This window comes from Saccopteryx bilineata, chromosome 4 (genome assembly GCF_036850765.1).
Source record: "Saccopteryx bilineata isolate mSacBil1 chromosome 4, mSacBil1_pri_phased_curated, whole genome shotgun sequence".
Classification (NCBI taxonomy): domain Eukaryota; kingdom Metazoa; phylum Chordata; class Mammalia; order Chiroptera; family Emballonuridae; genus Saccopteryx; species Saccopteryx bilineata.
This window is the reverse complement of record NC_089493.1, coordinates 265,945,587-265,965,950: the sequence shown is the minus strand read 5'-3', so window position 1 is coordinate 265,965,950 and position 20,364 is coordinate 265,945,587. Positions and strand designations below refer to the sequence as shown.

General features: G+C 41.2%; 1 protein-coding gene across 1 annotated transcript in view; it reads right to left on the bottom strand.

The window, feature by feature from the left end:
• POM121C (POM121 transmembrane nucleoporin C) overlaps positions 1-17,852 on the bottom strand; it is a 34,299-nt gene extending 16,447 nt beyond the window's left edge. The window contains exons 1-5 of the mRNA XM_066274527.1: positions 17,290-17,852; positions 15,755-15,970; positions 15,285-15,440; positions 11,395-11,475; positions 9,743-9,914 (exon numbers count right to left, since the gene is read on the bottom strand). Of these exons, the coding sequence (XP_066130624.1) occupies positions 9,743-9,914; positions 11,395-11,475; positions 15,285-15,440; positions 15,755-15,970; positions 17,290-17,846 (1,182 nt within the window). The 5' untranslated portion in view covers positions 17,847-17,852. The remainder of the gene's footprint in view (positions 1-9,742; positions 9,915-11,394; positions 11,476-15,284; positions 15,441-15,754; positions 15,971-17,289) is intronic.
• Positions 17,853-20,364: the final 2,512 nt, after the last annotated feature.

Here is a 20,364-nt window from a genome sequence, read left to right as displayed (position 1 = left end):
ACTCACACATGGGATATAAAACAAAAAGCAACAAAAGAACAAAACAAACTCAGACTGACAGACAACAGTATTGTGGTTACCTAAGCGGAAAGGGAGTGGGGGCAGTATGAACAGGGTAAAGGGGGTCAAATACATGGTGACAGAAGAAAACTAGACTTTGGATGGTGAGCACAAAAGGAAATATATAGATGTATTATCAAGTTGTATACCTGAAACTTACATAATGCTATTAACCAATATTATCCTAATAAATTTAACTTAAAAAAGAATGCAATGGACAGGGTCAAATAGCAGATTCCACAAAGCTGAAGGAAATTAGTAAACTAGAAAACAGAAGAAACATATACCTAGGAATAAATTTTAAAGACACATAAAACTACTACACTAAGAAGTTAAAGCAAATGTAAATAAATGAAGGATACACTAACTGGGAGCTTAAAGGCAATCACAATCAGTATCTCCACAAGTATTTTTTTGGTGGAAATTGACAAGTTGGTTCTAAAATTATATAGATATGCAAAGAGCCAAGATCCAAGATTCTGAAGAGAAATAAGAGAAATGAAAAGTTGGATGACTTATTCTAACTTATTCTATTAGATATCAAAACTTAGAGACTGCGTAGCACAAACTGGATAGGAATAGAGTAGAAAAACAGATCAAGGAAACAGAATAGAATCTAGAAATACATCCGCATCTATATGGTGTACAGCATGACAAAGGTGGTGTTGTAGAGCATCAGGGAAAGAATGGTCCTTTCAATAAATGTTGTGAAGTCAAATGGATATTTATATAGAAAAACAGTAACTTTGATGCCTAGCTCACACTGTACACAGAAATCAACTTCAGGTGGATTATAGATATAAATGTGAAAAGAAAAAATAATAAAGCTTCTAGAAGGTAGCATAAAAGAGTATCATTATGATCTTAGGTAGGCTAAAAAATTCCTAAACAGTACATAAAATACAGTGTGTCCCTCAAGTCATGGTGCACTTTTGACCGGTCACAGGAAAGCAACAAAAGACGATAGAAATGTGAAATCTGCACCAAATAAAAGGAAAACTCTCCCAGTTTCATACCTATTCAGTGCAGTTTGATGTGGGCTCACGCACAGATTTTTTAGGGCTCCTTAGGTAGCTATCCCGTATAGCCTCTACAGACTCGTCACTGACTGATGGCCTACCAGAACGGGGTTTCTCCACCAAACTGCCGGTTTCCTTCAACTGCTTATCCCACTGAGTAATGTTATTCCTATGTGGTGGTGCTTCGTTATAAACGCGTCAATATTCACGTTGCACTTTGGTCACAGATTCTAATTTAGCGAGCCACAGAACACACTGAACTTTCCTCTGTACCATCCACATCTCGACTGGCATGGCCATGGGCTGCTCCACTGTATACACGGTGTTATGTCATCATCTGTGCATGCACACATGCTGCTACACCATCCTACAGAAACTGGGTTTTCTTTTATTTGGTGCAGATTTCACATTTCTACCGTCTTTTGTTGCTTTCCTGTGACCGGTCAAAAGTGCACCATGACTTTACGGACACACTGTATACTAACCACAAGTGAAAAAACTTAAGTGAAATGATGAGTCAGAATAGGATATATTTGTTGTAACACATAATTCACAGAGAACTTGTATCTAAAAAAAAAAAAAAAAAAAAAAAAGAACTTACTATATAAATAAAAAAACAACCTAATGGAAAAAAAGAGCCAAGAAACTTGAACAGGTACTTTATTAAAAAGAAATATATAAATGACTTGAACAGGTGGTGGAGCAGTGGATAGAATGTCGACCTGGGACAGAGGATCCAGGTTCGAAACCCAGAGGTTGCCAGCTTGAGAAACAACTTCACACTCACTAGAATGAGTAACTAAAGAGCAACTCCAAGTTTTAGTGAGGATGTGTAACTACAGGAACAAAATCCCGCCTGACCAGGTGGTGGCGCAGTGGATAGAGCGTCAGACTGTGATGCAGAGGACCCAGGTTCGAGACCCCAAGGTCGCCAGCTTGAGCGCGGGCTCATCTGGTTTGAACAAAAAGCCCACCAGCTTGAACCCAAGGTTGCTGGCTCCAGCAAGGGGTTACTCGGTCTGCTGAAGGCCCACGGTCAAGGCACATATGAGAAAGCAATCAATGAACAACTAAGATGCTGCAATGCGCAATGAAGGACTGATGATTGATGCTTCTCATCTCTCTCCGTTCCTGTTTGTCCCTGTCTATCCCTCTCTCTGACTCACTCTCTGTCTCTGTAAAAAAAAAAAAAATCCCACACCTCACTGGAGAAGTATTAACTGAAACATCACTTTAAAAAACTGTTCAACATCTACTAAAAAATTGAACACACACATACTTTATATATGTGCACCAAAAGACTTACACAAATGTCCAAAGCATCATTATAGCTCCAAACCAGAAACTCAAATGTCCAATGGTAAAATGTATGTGGAATATTCATATAATGAAATATGCACGTATGAGAAGCAATCAATGAACTAAAAATACCACAATTATAAGTTTATGCTTCTCATATCTCTGCCTTCCTTTCTGTCTCTTTCTTTTGCAAAAACCCCCCCCCACAAAACAGCATACAGAGGGTCCTTGGGTTACATTAGTTTCGACATATGATGTTTTAAGTTTACGGTGCTCACTCCTATAAAAACTTTAAAAAATTGAGATGTGTTTCGGCTTCTGTCATTACTGTCATATTAATGGACTACATGGGCAAGCTAGATTGGTTGCACGTGGTGGAAGAATACTCAGTATTTTTCTGTGGCTTACTTGTGTTATTATCTAGATTATGATTTTACAACTGTGTTAGGGTAGGTAAGCGACTTAGGATAGGGTGTGTTTAGACTTACACCAAAAGTCGACTTACATCACTGTTGTAGGAATGAAATTGTGTCGTAACCCAACGATCCCTGTATACTAGGGGTCGGGAACCTATGGCTCGTGAGCCAGATGTGGCTCTTTTGATGGCTGCATCTGGCTCGCAGACAAATCTTTAATAAAAAAAATAATAACGTTAAAAATATAAAACATTTTCATGTATTACAATCCATTCATTTCCTACCACTCATGTTCATGGTTGCAGGTGGCTGAAGCCAATCACAGCTTTCCTCCAGGACACCACCAAATTTTTATTGGATAATGCGTAAGGTACACGGGTCATTGTATGGCTCTCATAAAATTACATTTTAAAATATGTGGTGTTCATGGCTCTATCAGCCAAAAAGGTTCCCGATCCCTGCTGTAGAGCAATGAAAGTAAAAGACCTATGCTACAAACATGGATGAACCTCACAAGTAATATATTGAGTGAAGGAAGCCAAACACACATAAAAATCATATCATATGTGTCCCTTATATAAAGTAAAAAAACAGAAAACAATATAAAATTCAGTAATAAAGAAAGGAAGGAGCAGTGATTGGGAGCAGGTACAAGAGGGGCTTCTGGGGTGTAGAAAATGATTTATTAATTGACATGGATGGTAGCTACATGGAGCTGTACATATGAATTTATTTTCCTGTACATAATACTCTACTAAAAAAAGCCATTAAAAAAAGAGATAGATTACATGACATGGAATTTACAAAATATATGATTTAAAAAGATGCAAAAGAGCAAATATCTGTTTGCACACAAAGTATCAACGTTAATAATAGATAATAGGCACGGAGATGGGATGAGGACAGGAATAGTCAGAATAGGGAAATTTTGCTTTTTTTTTTGTATTTTTCTGAAGCTGGAAACAGGGAGAGACAGTCAGTCAGACTCCCGCATGCGCCCGACCAGGATCCACCCGGCACGCCCACCAGGGGCGAGGCTCTGCCCACCAGGGGGCGATGCTCTGCCCCTCCGGGGCGTCGCTCTGCTGCAACCAGAGCCACTCTAGCGCCTGGGGCAGAGGCCAAGGAGCCATCCCCAGCGCCCGGGCCATCTTTGCTTCAATGGAGCCTTGGCTGCGGGAGGGGAATAGAGAGACAGAGAGGAAGGAGGAGGGGGGTGGAGAAGCAAATGGGCGCTTCTCCCATGTGCCCTGGCCGGGAATCGAACCCGGGTCCCCGCACGCCAGGCCGACGCTCTACCGCTGAGCCAACCTGCCAGGGCTGGGAAATTTTACTTTTTATTTAACAGCTATAACTAAAACATTTTTTGAAACCAGGAAAGGTAATACTTGTAGAACATGTTACAAATTCCAACAAATAGAGTATGTAGTAAAAAGTAAGTTTCCCTCCTATCTCAATAGCTTATTACAAGTTTCTAATATAGCCTGTCAGAATTATTCTATGCGTATTAAAAGATTAAATAAACAACAGCACAACTGATAGAGGATACTACAGAGTTCTGTACCTTGCTTTTTGTAAAAAAAACAACATATATATATATATATATTTGTGTGTGTGTGCGTGTATCTGTGACAGAGACAGAGAGACAGAAAGAGGGACAGACAGGGATACAGATGAGAAACATCAACTCCTAGTTGTGGCACCTTAGTTGTTCATTGATTGCTTTCTCATATGTGCCTTGACTGAGGGGCTGCAGTAGATTGAGTGACCTCTTGCTCAAGCCAGCGACCTTGGGCTAAAGCTGGTGAGCCTTGCTCAAACCAAATGAGCCCGCACTCAAGCTGGCGACCTCAGGGTTTCAAACCTGGGTCCTCAGTGTCCCAGTCCGACACTCTATCCACTGAGTCACTGCCTGGTCAGGCTGTAAATATATTTTTGAGACCATTCATGTAAGTGCCTGTTAAGCTGCTTTATTCTTTTTAATAATTACAAAGTATTTAAACTTATGGAAATACTGTAAATTATTCAGTCTACCCCCTGAAAATGTACAAATACATTGTTTGCAAGCTTCTGGTATTAAAATGCTGCTAAAATCAATATCCTTGTACATGTCTTTGAGTAGGATTAATTCCTAAAAGTAACCTGCTGGATCAAAGAGCATGTGTATTGCAGATGTTGATAACTACTGCCACAATACCCTCTAGAGCAGGGGTCGGGCACCTTTTTGGCTGAGAGAGCCATGAACACCACATTATTTTAATATGTAATTCCATGAGAGCCATACAACGACCCGTGTACCTTACGCATTATCCAATAAAAATTTGGTGTTGTCCCAGAGGACAGCTGTGATTGGCTCCAGCCACCCACAACCATGAACATGAGAGGTAGGAAATGAATGGATTGTAATACATGAGAATGCTTTATATTTTTAACATTATTATTATTTTTATTAAAGATTTGTCTGCGAGCCAGATGCAGCCATCAAGAGCCACATCGCAAGCCATAGGTTCCGGACCCCTGTTCTAGAGAACTGTACCAAATGACACTCCCACCAGCAATGTGTGAGAAGCCTGTTTTTACAAATGCTTTATACGATTTCTATTTTACATTTAAATCTTTAGTTTATTTGGAATGTGTTTCTCTAATATATGAAAAGCTACTCAAACTTACTCTTAAGAGGCACAAATTAAATACTATTCCTTACCTGTTAAGAAGAAATATCTAAAAAATTAAAGCATATCAAAACAGTTGACCCTTGAACAACAACTTGACTACAGTTTGAACTGTGCGGTTACACTTACATATTTTCTTTTTTTTTTTTGGCAAGACACATACACACATGCATACATACATAAACACAAGAGAGAGAGAAAGAGAGAGAGAGAGAGATGAGAAACATCAACTCACAGTTGTGACACCTTAGTTGTTCCTTGATTGCTTTCTCCTATGTGCCTTGACCAGGGGGCTCCAGCAGACCCAGTGACCCCGTGCTCAAGCTGACAACCCTGCACTCAAGCCAGTGACCTCAGGGTTTTGAACCTGGGTCCTCAGCATCCCAGGCCAACACCATCCACTGCACCACTGCCTGGTCAAGCTTATATACAGGGGTTCCTTGGTTACAACCAAGTTCTGTTCCTACAACAATGGCATAAGCCAAATTTTGGTGTAAGTCGAAACACACCTGAGCCTAAGACACTTACCTACCCTAACACAGTTGTAAAATCATAATCTAGAACATAAAAACACAAGTAAGCCACAGAAAAATACTGAGTATTCTGCCACGTACAACCAAACTACAATAGCTTGCCCACGTAGTCCATAAGTACGATGCTAAAGGCATAAGCCAAAACACTCACGTCTCAATTTTTTAAAGTTTTTATGGGAGTGGGCATTGTAAACTAGAAACGTTGTATGTCAAGACTGTCCTAACCTGAGGAACCCCTGTATATCCTTTTCTTTTTGTTTTTTTTAAGTGAACGGGGAGGTAGACTCCTCCATGTGCCCCCACCAGGATTCACCTGGAAATCCCCCTACCAGGCAATGATCTGCCCTTCTAGGGCCACTGCCCACTGCTTAGCAACTGAATTACTTTTAGTGCCTGATGCTCCACAGAACCATCCTCGGTGCCCAGGGCCAACTTGCTCGCACCAATAGAGCCATGGCTATAGGAAAAAAAGAGGGGGGTGGGAGGGTGGAGAAGCAAATGGTCACTTCTCCTATGTGCCCTGACCAGGAATCGAACCTAGGACATCTACATGCTCGGTGGATGCTCTACAACTGAGCCTACTGGTCAGGGCCTATATATTTTCAGAAAATGAAGGTATAATGAGTCCTCTGTATCTGCAATTTGTATCTGCAGATTCAAGATAGTATATTTTCTGCAGATGTGGAGGGCTGACTAAAGTTATATGTGGATTTTTCAACTATGTAGGGTTTTGCATTTCTAGCCCCCATGTTATTCAAGAATCAACTATATATATCAAGTTGATGTTGTAACTAACTGAGAACAATTAGTTCATATTACTTTAAAACACATTATTTTGACTGTATATTGCCAGTATCCATTGAGGGATATATACTAATAACAAAATAAACCACTAATAATTCCTAAGCTGATTACATTAAGTCTTACTGTTAATAATGACAGTGATAATTATAAGTACTAGGATCAATCAAATAAGTAATTATGAACCAACATTTTTGCACGTAAAAATACTAAACCAAAAAAATTATCCAAAACACTGTAATCCTAAATCTGAATTTGAAATCTTAAAAAAAACAAGACTATCTGAAGAATAGCCAACTTCAATCTGAGCTAGAAATGTACAAGATGGATTTGTTTTTGCCCAAAAAGCAATGAAGCTATCAACGACTCCTGGGGTCAAAATGAAAGGATACAAGAGCTGATTTGAAAGGGCTCCCGCTGGTCAAAGCCAAAAAATTTTGTGTACCAAAAGGAATAACTACAATGTATTGAGGATCGTGAAATGCTTACAAAAATTCAGACGTTCATAAAGATAATAACAGCAAAAACATCACTGGTCACCTCTGGAGTTAGCTATGGCATCAATGTCTTCTTATCCCATCATTGTTAGGGCAGTGGTCGGCAAATCGTGGCTCACGAGCCACATGTGGCTCTTCCACAAAATACCATGTGCAGGAGCTACCTCGATAAGGAATATACCTACCATATAGTTTAAGTTTAAAAAATTTGGCTCTCAAAAGAAATTTCAATCATTGTACTGTTGATATTTGGCTCTGTTGACTAATGAGTTTGCCAACCATTGAGTAGAGCATGTTCTTTTACATAAAATTTCAGTTAATAAATGTAGAGGAAAAGATAGAATTATAATATCACCATTCTGGAACCTAATAAAATAATGGACCTAGGCAAAATGATGTATGCCTGGTAAAATTTTCAGATTAAAAGCTCATTCAAAAATTAAAATGAAATTATCAGATGAACAACACCTGAATCTAGTGATCAATATTAACACCACAAAAGGGAGACAGCATGTGCTCCTGATGTGATGCAATGCAAGTGACAGTATCATCTATGCAATATTCTGCTATAATTGAATTTGAATCTAATCAAGCCTCAGGATCCAACTACTCATTTACAAGGAAAACAAGACAGAGTACATGTAAAAATGACACGGTGATAATATAAACTAAATCCAGAATTTGGGGAATTCTATAGAACAAAATGATCTAGTTTTTTCAAAAGTAATATTATAAATTAAAAGAGCCTAAAAGACACGAGTCAAATGTAATGAATTGATTTTTGGTCCCTGATACAAAGTACTAAAGACTGGCCCTGGCTGGTTGGCTCAGCGGTAGAGCGTCAGCCTGACGTGCGGGGGACCCGGGTTTGATTCCCGGCCAGGGCACATGGGAGAAGCGCCCATTTGCTTCTCCACTCCCACCTCCTTCCTCTCTGTCTCTCTCTCTTCCCCTCCCGCAGCCAAGGCTCCATTGGAGCAAAGATAGCCCGGGCGCTGGGGATGGCTCCTTGGCCTCTGCCCCAGGCGCTAGAGTGGCTCTGGTCACGGCAGAGCGACACCCCGGAGGGGCAGAGCATCGCCCCTGGTGGGCATGCCAGGTGGATCCTGGTCAGGTGCATGTGGGAGTCTGTCTGACTGTCTTTCCACATTTCCAGCTTCAGAAAAATACAAAAAAAAAAAAAAAAATCAAAGTACTAAAGACAGTTTTGGATAATAGTTATCCAAACCTGAGGACCTCCATGAAATGATATTAACTGATATTAAATAATTATTATTGTTTAAAAGGTATAATGGTATTGTGATTTAAAAACACACTGAAGTACATATACAGGTGAAATGACATGTTTACAATTTACTTGAAAACACAAGAGTAAAAACCAAAGGTGGCAGGGGATGGGTATTGATGAAACAGGACTGACAGAATGCTACTAACAACTGAAGCTACATGAAACTTGATCATATTTTCCTTCCTTGTGTGTACATTTTAAATTTAACACACAAAAAAAAGATTTAAAAAATAGGGATAATGGCTATTCCACACATTTTTTTTCCCTAGTACTATGTAATTGGGTACCCACTTTACTGACAGGCACTGTAATAGGAACTCTTCAAACATTACCTCCAATCTTTACAACAATCCTTCAGAGATAAGAAAAAGTATTTAAGTTATTTACTTGCTCAAGGCCTTATAGCTACTAAGTATCAGAGTCAAAACTGAACCCAAGTCTGCCAGGTAAGCAAAGTCTGCTCTGTTCACTGGGCTATAGAATGTAACATCTTTCTAAAAAAAAGAATTACAACCATTTGTTTTTAAAACTTTCACTAAATTTGCAACATAGTATAAATTTCTTTTATGATTCAATGAAATCCAGACTCAATCTACCTTCTCAATCCAATTAACACCATTTACTGAATTCTTTTTTTTACCATTTTTTAAAATTAATTTTAATTTATTGTGTTAACATGGATTCAACTGTCCCACTCAATATAACACCCTCATCGTTCACCCCCGTGTCCCCCATTAAACCCCCTTTGCCCTCTCCCTCCTTCCCTCTGGGATTTGCTGTTCTGTTACCTGTATCTGTGTGTTATGTATATATAATTTCACTAATCCCTTCACCTTCTCTGATCCCATCCCCTTGTCCCCCTTCCCTCTGACAGCTGTCCCTCTGCTCCCTGTGACCCAGTATTTATTGAATTCTTTATCCTATGTCCATTTATGTGCAATAATGGCTCTGTCCTCTATCAGGTTTCCACATATAAACTGGTTTACGTTTTTGGCTTTCTAGTCTGTTCCAGTGGTCTATAATTATTATTCTAGGATTTGTATCTTCTGTTAAGTTACAGGTAATCGCAATATCTGACAGAAGATGGTTAGTAAACACTGACCAATTAATTAATGCTGGAACCCACTTTGCCCATGCCACCCACAAGAAGGATGTACCTGAGAGAAACCTCGCGTAGAACTGTAAGAACTGGTAATGGCATTGCGGCTGGAGCTAGGAATGCCACCTGTGTATGTGCTCGTCATGGAGCTCACAGAAGAGGTACGAGATCTCTTATTTAAGTGGTCATCTGCACTCTGAGAATTGAGGCCTCTTTTCAGAGATCCAGGCCTAATAAAAGGAAGAAAGATAGTCAGATGTGCTTATGAAGGCAACATTCTTTTAAGGCTTCATCTATAATTACAAAATCTTTCTTAAGTAAACTGAATAAAAAAGGATAATGCTCTTAATTTTATGGTTAACAATTCAGTTGAAAATACCTGACAAAGTCAAGAAGGGAAAACCAAATATTTTCAAAATTAAATGCATGATTCTACTTAAATAATATTCTAAAAAATATACAATAATCTCTAGTGACAGAAAGCAGATCAGTGAATGCCTGGGGATGAAGGCAGGATTGGAGGGAGATATTACTAAGGGACTTTGGGAAACTTTTGGAGGTGATGGTTATGTTCATTACCTTGACTATGGTGATGGTTTCAAAGGGGTATACATGTCAAAACTTATTAAACTATATAAACTTTCAACATACAGTTTATTACATGTCAATTATCCCTAATAAAACTGTTAAAAAAAATCAGTTAAGAGGAACCAACCATTTTTTCTGTTTCCAACTGAAATAGAAATTCTCTGTACATCTTTCTTGTAGAATAGTCATCTAACCTCTGTTACAATGTAGACAAACATTCATTACCTCCTAGAATGATGAATGTCAAATGTGGATCCAGTTTTTTCTTACATTGGGATGAAAACATATTTCCTCTAACATTCACACATGGATCTGATCTGGTGCTATACTGAGCAAGTTGTTTTCCTTTTTTTGTTTGATAGTCCTTCAGTTTTTTGGAGACCACTGTCCTTCCTGCCCTCATTTCCTTATTCTCGTTGAGATTTTTCTCCTCTGGCCTAGTACTTATATACCTTTGAATTCCCCTCAGCCACCACCACCACCACCCCTTAACACATTAGCTGCTTCACTTGAAATGAATTTCTGTTTGTATACATCCTCGTTTCACAGTGTAGTACACCAAACCAAACACAGGGCTCCACGGACAATCTGAGCAGAACTAAGGAAAGCAGGACTACCACTTACCTGACTCATTCTAGTCTTTGTTCTATCAGCACAGAATAGGAGCATATTAGCTTTTTTGGCAGCCATGTTATACTGCTGGCAAAAATTAAACATCTAAGTTACCCCAAGTCTTTTCACACACATTTCTGAGTAACCTTCCCTCCCATCCATTTCTTTCTCAAAAGTATTTAAACTCAAATGTAGAAACTTATCACTCATTTAAATTTCAGTGTTACATTTTATCCATTGTACAAACCTCGTGATCTTTTTGTTTACATACTTGATTATTAAATATATCTGCAAACCCTCGTAGCCTTTTTATCCGATATTAATGAAAAAAATATTAAAAGGAAATAGAAGAGTTATTGTGACAAGTTACCCAAGTGTTTCACTCTGATTTCAAAGATTTGAATCTGAACAAATAAGCAATGAGGAAAGAGGAAAATCTAAAGGACAATAACTTTGACAATGCCCCTTTTCTAAATAGTGTATATATCAATCAGATGGATTTTCACTTACTTAGGCACAAAAGAAGCAGGGACTCCATTGGCTACCAGGGGCTCAAATGCTGAATGTCCACTTCCACTACTATCATGGCGCCTGTGATAAATCAAAAAACTCTCAATTAAATGAAATGACTTTTTTTTTTTTTATCTTAAAGCATATTCTCATATATTTTGGAGACCTTACACTATTTCTTTTTTTTTTTTTACAGAGGCAGAGATAGACAGGGACAGACAGACAGGAACAGAGAGAGATGAGAAGCATCAATCATCAGTTTCTCGTTGTGCGTTGCGACTTCTTAGTTGTTCATTGATTGCTTTCTCACATGTGCCTTGACCGTGGGCCTTCAGCAGACCGAGTAACCCCTTGCTGGAGCCAGCGACCTTGGGTCCAAGCTGGCGAGCTCTTTGCTCAAGCCAGATGAGCCCGCGCGGGACCTCGGAGTCTCGAACCTGGGTACTTCCGCATCCCAGTCCGACGCTCTATCCACTGCGCCACCGCCTGGTCAGGCGAGACCTTACACTATTTCTATGGAGCACAAGTTCCATGGTAAACAAGAAAAAGATTGCTTCAAATTTCAAAGATCCCAAAAGATAGCCTGACCTGGTGGTGGTGCACTGGATACAGAGTCAACAGGGGATGCTGAGGTCCCAGGTTTGAAACCCCAAGGTTGCCAGCTTGAGTGCAGGCTCACCAGCTTGAGTGTGGGGTCACCTGCTTGAACATGAGATCAGTGACATGATCCCATGGTCCCTGGCTTAAGCCCAAAGGTCGCTGGCTTAAGCCCAAAGTCACTGGCTTGAGCAAGGGGTCAGTGGCTCAGCTGGAGCTCCCATCAAGGCATGTATGAGAAGCAATCAATGAATAACTAACGTGCCGCAACTATGAATCAATGCTTCTCATCTCTTTCCCTTCCTAAAAAATAAAAAGAGGGCCTGACCTGTGGTGGTGCAGTGGATAACGTATCGACCTGGAAATGCTGAGGTCACCGGTTTGAAACCCTGGGCTTGCCTGGTCAAGGCACATATGAGAGTTGATGCTTCCAGCTCCTCCCCCCTTCTCTCTGTCTCTCCTCTCTCTCTCTCTCTGTCTCTCCCTCTCCTCTCTAAAATGAATAAATAAAAAATAAAAAAATAAATTTAAAAAAAAATAAAAAGATTCCAAAAGGTAAATTTATTCAAAGATTGTCCTGGCAATAAGGAATGTATAAAAATACAGCAGATCCATACTGTTTCATTATAACATTGATAAGATGCCACAGGAACTTAAATGTAAAATTTGACTTTTTTTTAGATTTTATTTATTCATTTTTAGAGAGAAGAGAGAGAGACAAAGAGAGAGAGAGAAGGGGGAGAGGAGCAGGAAGCACCAACTCTCATTTGTGCCTTGGCCAGGCAAGCCCAGGGTTTCAAACTGACGACCTCAGCATTCCCAGTCAACACTTTTGTCCACTGCACCACACCACAGGTCAGGCAAAATTGATTTCTTTATGTTGTCATAGTTTCCAGGAACCTATCAACTATGTTAAGTGAAGGCTTACTCTACTTCAAGACCTTTTGAACTATTCAGCATATCAATTAATACAATCCCAAATTTAACACCCTCTTACCCACAAATGAAAAACAAAAAAACCCTTTAGGGGCCAATCCACACATCCCTTTGTGCTTTAGAGCAGTGGTTTTCAACCACCGATCCATCAGAAATTTTGTGCCAATGGTGGCCAATGGAGTCCCTGATGAGTGCTTAACTCTTTTGCGGACTGGCAGTTAAAATCCACTGCCCTAGAGGTTAATCTGGCAAGTCTAAGGGAAAAACTTCACATCTCACCTAAAAGAAGGGCCTCTACATCTTGTACATAATCACTGCTTATTGTAATTATGGGAATATAATACAGAATCCTCAGTTATAGGTTCACTAGAGTCAAGTAAAACTACCACCATGAAGAACATGAAAAACCTACTTGGACCATAATAATAGTTAATTCCTCTCTCACCTCTACACCCCCTGCTTCCTGCCACTCTGCATAGCTAGATGACATTAGCTCAAATTGTTCGCTTGTAAATCACATCTCTAGCTATAACCTGACCTTCCTATGTTACATAAACATATTTGCATTGACTAGTATTTCCCTACTTAATTTTGTTGTTAAAGTATCAAGGATGGCTAACCCTGAACCTATAGGATATGAACAACCTGGTCTACATAATGGGGACAACAATTTTATTTTTCAAGCGTAGAGTTCACTATCTCCTGAGTGAGCATTTCCTTGATCGCCTCATATAAAAAAGCCCTCTTCTCATTACCCTCGGTTATAACACCATTTTTAAAATTTTCTATATACTTACAATCTATAATTATCTTGTTTTAATACCTCTCTCTTTTAGTTTCTCTCCTCCCAACAAGTCCCATAAGGCTTTTTGTCTTGTTCACTGCCCTATGTATAGTACAAGGAATAGGCTCTAGCACAGCGGTTCTCAACCTGTGGGTCGCGACCCCAGTGAGGGTTGAATGACCAAAACACAGGGGTCGCCTAAAGCCACAGTTGACCCCTGTGTTTTGGTCATTCAACCCCTGCCGGGGTTGCGACCCACAGGTTGAGAACTGCTGCTCTAGCACATTGTGGCTGCTCAATTTGTTGAGTGGTGGCCAAGTGGATAAAGCACCAACTTGGGATACTGAGGTCCTGGGTTCAAAACCCCAAGGTTGCTCGCTTGAGTGCAGATGTGCCAGCTGAGCATGGGATCATTGACATAATCCCAAGGACGCTGGCTTGAGCAATGGGTCACTGGCTTGGTTAGAGCACCCTGGGTCAAAGCACATGAGAAGCAAACAATGAACAACTAGAGACGAAACTATGAATTGATGCTTCTCTTCTCTCTCCTCTCTCACTCTCTTCTTTTTAAAAGAGAGTGGAATCCTTAACTCCTTAGAAGGTCCCAAGCAATTTTGTATTCTAATTAGTGACTACAACCTTTATTGCTATGCTCAAAAAATACTTCTTCCTCCATTTTCATTGTTATTGAAAACCAATTAATGAAGTTGGTTTTACTCTCATTACTGATAAATCTACCATACTCTAGTCCATACTTTACTTTGCCAAGCATTTCCTTCAGCACAACTACAACATTTAAGCTGATGGTTACCCAGGTAACTATATAACACAAGACTAGGGGGGAAGCCTTTGAACATTCACTCTAAAAAATATAATTTAACACATTTGTATCAGAGGTATGAGGCTAACATGACTAATAGTTGTTGGCTTATCCCAATACTTACAGAAAAGGTAAATTATAACATTTATCTCACTTGTGCCTAAACCTGAAATGAACAGCATTAAAGCCTTTGTTACTAAGATCTTTCCATGAAAGCCAAAGAAGGGGACCTATCAGTCACAAACTGGAGCTGGCCTCTGTATCTCTGGGGCAATAAAAAGTATTTTAACAGGCCCTGACCGGATGGCTCAGTGGTAGAGCATCAGCCTGGCGTGCAGGAGTCCCGGGTTTGATTTCCGGCCAGGGCACACAGGAGAAGCACCCATCTGCTTCTCCACCCCTCCCCCTCTCCTTCCTCTCTGTCTCTCTCTTCCCCTCCTGCAGCCAAGGCTCCATTGGAGCAAAGTTGGCCCGGGCGCTGAGGATGGCTCTGTGGCCTCTGCCTCAGGTGCTAGAATTGCCCTGGTTGCAACAGAGCAATGCCCCAGATGGGCAGAGCATCGCTCCCTGGTGGGCATGCCGGGTGGGTCCCGGTAGGGCGCATGCGGGAGTCTGTCTGACTGCCTCCCCGTTTCCAGCTTAGGAAAAATAAAAAATAAATAAATAATAAAAAAAAATAGAAAAGAAAAGTATTTTAACAAATCACAGGAATCCATGTGGGAAGCTTTTTTAGTACTCTGCTGGGCATGTTACCTTCTTTTATTTTCCTGGCCATCAGTGAGTATTTGTTCTTCCTCCTCTGCTGTTCTTTTTCTTCTCTCTTTAAGGGCATTCAACACAGTCTCCTTTGCACATGGGTCCGGAGCATTACTTGGTGAGGGCAATGTTGAGCTTATTAACTGCTCTGGTCTGCAATGAAAGACAAGATTTTAGCATTAAGATATTTTAATTACCATGTCATATAGCATAGACTTCATTGAAAATCAGAAGCTAACCAACAAGCAAAAATGTAATTTATACATTCACAGAAAATGAATCCCATTAGCAATTAAAGGCAATACAAGGCAAAAAATAAGATAATTCAACAACCAAAATTTGAGATTTCTCATTTAAATAAGCTGGGACTTTTTTTTTCTTTTGCTTTATAGTTGGTCTTGTCAGAAAACAACCATAGAATAAAGTGGACAGAAAGAGGCGCCTAGTCTTCCAACAATAATACTTACATTGGAGAACGAGTCAATTTGCTATCAGGAGGAGCAATCCTCACTGTCACTGGGCTGCAAACCATTTTGGAATTATGAGGAGATAGCACAGTCTTCTTGTGACAACCATTCCAACACACTGTGGGAAGTACCCCCAGAAAGGAATACTGGGCTTGCTGAATTGGATATTGTCTTCGAGGTGTTATTAAAAACCGATTTGATAAAGCCCCACAATTCCTATGGAGAATAGGAGACATGTTATGGAACCAAAAAAGCTTAAAAGAATGTCAGAAAATTTAACTAAAAAACCATGTGGGTTCAGATATTTTCCAGAAAGCTTAAATCTCTAAGCAATACAGAACACAGAACTTTTTTTTTCTTTTTTTTCCCAGTGAGAAGATAAGAGATAGACTCCCACATGCTTCCCTACTGGCATTTCTCCGGCATCCCCCATCTTGGACGGGCACTCTACAGATCTTGGGACCATGCTCGCAACCAAGCCATTTTTAGTGCCTGAGGTAGAGGTTCCATGAAGCTATCCTCAGCGCCCGGGGCGATGCGCTGGAATCAATGGAGCCTTGGCTGCCAGAGAGGAAGAGTGAGAAAGAGAGAGAAAGGGGAGCAGGAGGGGTGGAGAAGCAGACGGTTGCTTCTCCTGTGTGCCCTGGCCAGAAATCGAACCCGGGACTTCCACACGCGAGGCTGACGCTCTACCACTGAGCCAACCGGCCAGGGCCTAACAGAACTTTTATATCAACTTATCACCACGTCACCTAAGGGCAGAAAGTGGCAGCTGCTTAACAGTCATCCCCTACAAGACTTGAACAATTTGAGAAACTGAAAACCTTGTCCGCACATTTACAATGAAAACATCATAATACTACAATGGAAAAAGTGTATATTAGGGACATGAAGGGAGAAACTTCCCAAGAATCCTCCAATCTTCTCAATAAGTCATCAGTAATATACACCCAAAGTCAAATATTTTTCAACCCCTAAATGTTCACCTTTTCAACTAAATTTACTTATCAAGAACATACTATTTTCACCAAAGTTTTGTATTCTCATGTATCCCTCTGCTTTGGGGACTAAATGAAAATGTCTCTTTCGTTTGATCAGCTTTATCTGATAAACTGATAGAATTTCTCTTACTGGTTCAGAGAAAAAAAATATATTTTAAAACATACTATATAACAACACTCCATTTTAAAACATACTATATATATAACAACACTCCAAATATAAAGATACTTTCAACTAAAGTAGGGATATGTTAGTGTTAACAGGTATTCTCTAGTAAATCTATACTGTGCTAAAATTCAGACAATTTTACAAACTGTAAGTAAGTGAACAGCTGCGCCGTCGCATCTCATTCCAAAGGTTAAGGCGGGGGGGGGGGCAGGAGACGGTTGACATGCACCAAGATGTTTAAAGAGAACAAGACGAAACAGAACCCACGTTGGACTTAATGAAAGAAAACTGGACTTAAAAATCAAGTCCTCAATTCAAAGCCTGTCAACAGAGAGGAGGGGCTGGGAAAGATCAGCGCATCTTACCTGTGGGAAGGCCTACTGGAAGGTCGGAGAAGAGGAGTGGGGTTAGGAGAAGGAAAGTGATGAACGCGATGGGCCGAGTGAGCCAGCGGCGAGGTGCGGGTGGGCGGGCGATTGCCAGGCCTCTCCCGCAGGTCCCCGGCCTCCGAAATCGGGGCAGGCTGCGGGGGGCCCGGCTTGCCCTGGTAACTGCCCACAAGGAGCAGTTCAGCGGGGTCGGGTCCTTGGAGCAGGGTCCGCGGCTCTAGGAGATTTCCGTTTACTGCCGACTTGGCCGGAGGTGAGGCGAGCAGTGGTCGCTGACGCCGCGCGTTCCGAACGAGCGAGAAGGCGCGCGAACCTCGGGGCTCGCGGCTCAGTCCCCACCAGGCCGCGGTAGCCCCCACGGCCAGCCAGGCCAGCGCAGCCGCCGCCGGCACCAGGTACAACACGAGGCCAAGCAGCGACAAACCGAGGAGCGCCGCCCCACCGCAACCCCAGCCCCGGCCCCGACCGTCCCTGACACCCGCTATCGGCCGCCGCCGCTCGCCTCCTCCAGGCGCCGCGGCCGCCGGAGACATCGCGGCTCCGCGCCGCGGAGACGACTTAAATATCCCAGCGTGCACCGCGCTGCGCGTGGCGTCACCGCTCGCCGGTTGCGTCACTGCGTACGCGACTGGGACATGCGACCGCGAGGAAAACGCCATTGCCGGCAACACGGTACACCCGACCCAATTCGAAAAATGCGGCATCCCTGGAATCCGAGTTCTGACTCTCCAGGCCTTCCTGCGTGTACACCCTCACAGCGCCCATCCAGAGGTGAGCCTGTGAAGAATCAGGTTAAAAAAAAAAAGCTCCAGAAAGCTACTATTCATGTAATGCTTAACCTATAGTATCTTTCTGCGGGCTAAACTCTTCAAAAGAGATTACCAGGCACTTCACAATTGCTACCGGGAGTGTGAGGTTTTTCCAGTTACCCTATTTTTTGCCAAAGTATAAACAGATTAAGAGGGTTTATTTCAACAGAAACAGTGAAAAGTAAGACAAACCCAAACCAACGACCTTTGTTAAAAATAGATCTAGTTTTTAATAAAGGCCCAAACAGCCTAATAAAACTGCAAATCAAACCTGGAGCTGCGATATAAGTTTGAGTTTCTGAAGTACAGGTTGCTAAAGTGGGACAATTATCTACTTAATTTCACATCATAGTACAATAGGTTTTGAAGATTTGTGATCAGTTTACTTATGTTAAATTTAGTAGTCTGAGAAAGATTAGTGGTTGTCTAGGGCTAGGAAGAGTGTGTTCCAGGTTGGGGAATGGAGAGTGACTGTTAAAGCGGTAGAGTTTTCTTTTGGGGGAACAAAATGCTTAAGAATTAGATTATGATGTTTGCTTCACAGCTCCGTGAATTGTATCTTAATGAAACTGTTAAAAATAATAATAATAAACTTGGTGGTTTGCCAATTCAGACTTTGGTCTAGCTCAGCTTTCTCAGCCCATCACTCATTGATTTATTCATTCTGTTATTGATAATACAGTAAAGACATTAATGGAGAAAAGACAGCTTCTCTGATCTGTAGAAAACTTCAGTTGAGTAGTCAAGAAAAATGTGTAACTTGCCCAACCAGGTGGAGGCACAGTTGATATAGTGACCTGGGACATCCTAATGGATGTTTGTGGGAATAGGAAGGTTGGAAAGATAACAGGGCTCAAGTAAGGATGTATCTGGAGCAACCTGGAGAGATGAGAAAAGTGAGCAAATCTCCTTTTCTCCCACCCACTGCAAGAGCAATTCTACTTCTATTTGTTCATTATGACTTACTTCATATAAGACTTCATTTGAAAAGAAAAGGGGATGGGCTGTGTTGCTTAAGAAAAGAATCAACAGTATTAGTGGAATAGTGGAACAAGAGCCAAGCTGTAGGTTAAACAGTGAAAGGAAGATGAGGAAATGGAAGCAGTGACTGCAGACTTGCTATTCAAGATACTTGGATAATAAGGAAAGAAAAAAGATAATATCTAGCTCATCTAGGATTCTTTAAATTATCATATATTACTGGAGTTAAGAGGAGCTAAATGTAAAAGCCATCCATGTACAGATGCTACAAGATTAAGTAAGATTACTTAGGAATTAATGTAGACAGTTGTGAGGCCTGAGCTCTGGGGCACCCTGCTGTTCAGAAGTCAAAGAAATGGACACAAAAACACAGTTCATTTAGTAAAATATAGATAAACATGACTAAATAAAAGTTAACACTTCTGTATGGGTAGACAACATAAGCAGAAGACAAGCCAAGGCCCTAGCCGGTTGGCTCAGCGGTAGGCTCAGCGGTAGAGCGTCAGCCTGGCGTGCGGGGGACCCGGGTTCGATTCCCGGCCAGGGCACACAGGAGAAGTGCCCATTTGCTTCTCCACCCCCCCCCTCCTTCCTCTCTGTCTCTCTCTTCCCCTCCCGCAGCCAAGGCTCCATTGGAGCAAAGATGGCCCGGGCGCTGGGGATGACTCCTTGGCCTCTGCCCCAGGCGCTAGAGTGGCTCTGGTCGCAGCAGAGCGACGCCCCGGAGGGGCAGAGCATCGCCCTCTGGTGGGTAGAGCGTCGCCCCTGGTGGGCGTGCTGGGTGGATCCCAGTCGGGCGCATGCGGGAGTTTGTCTGTCTCTCCCTGTTTCCAGCTTCAGAAAAATACAAAAAAAAAAAAAAAAAGACAAGCCAAAATGGGGGGGGGTCTAATTCATATAACCAAAAAAGGATTAGTAACTAGAATTTATAAGGAATTCTAAAAATCAATAATAAAAAGATGACCCAATTGAAAAAAAATAAAACACAATTAATATAAAAATACATTTATTGACTAACTTGCACACATAGAAATATTTAATAGTCCAACAGATCAAATTTTGGCAAAGATGTGGAACAAATGGAACTCATATGCTGTTTGTAGACATGTAGAACAAGATAATCTGGAGAGCAATTAGCCACTATCTAATAAGGTTGAAGAAATATGTGTCTTGTAACCTTGCAATTTTATTTCTGGGTACAAAGATAGTCATTATTACAGCATTATAGTGTGTCTGTAAAGTCATGGTGCGCTTTTGACCG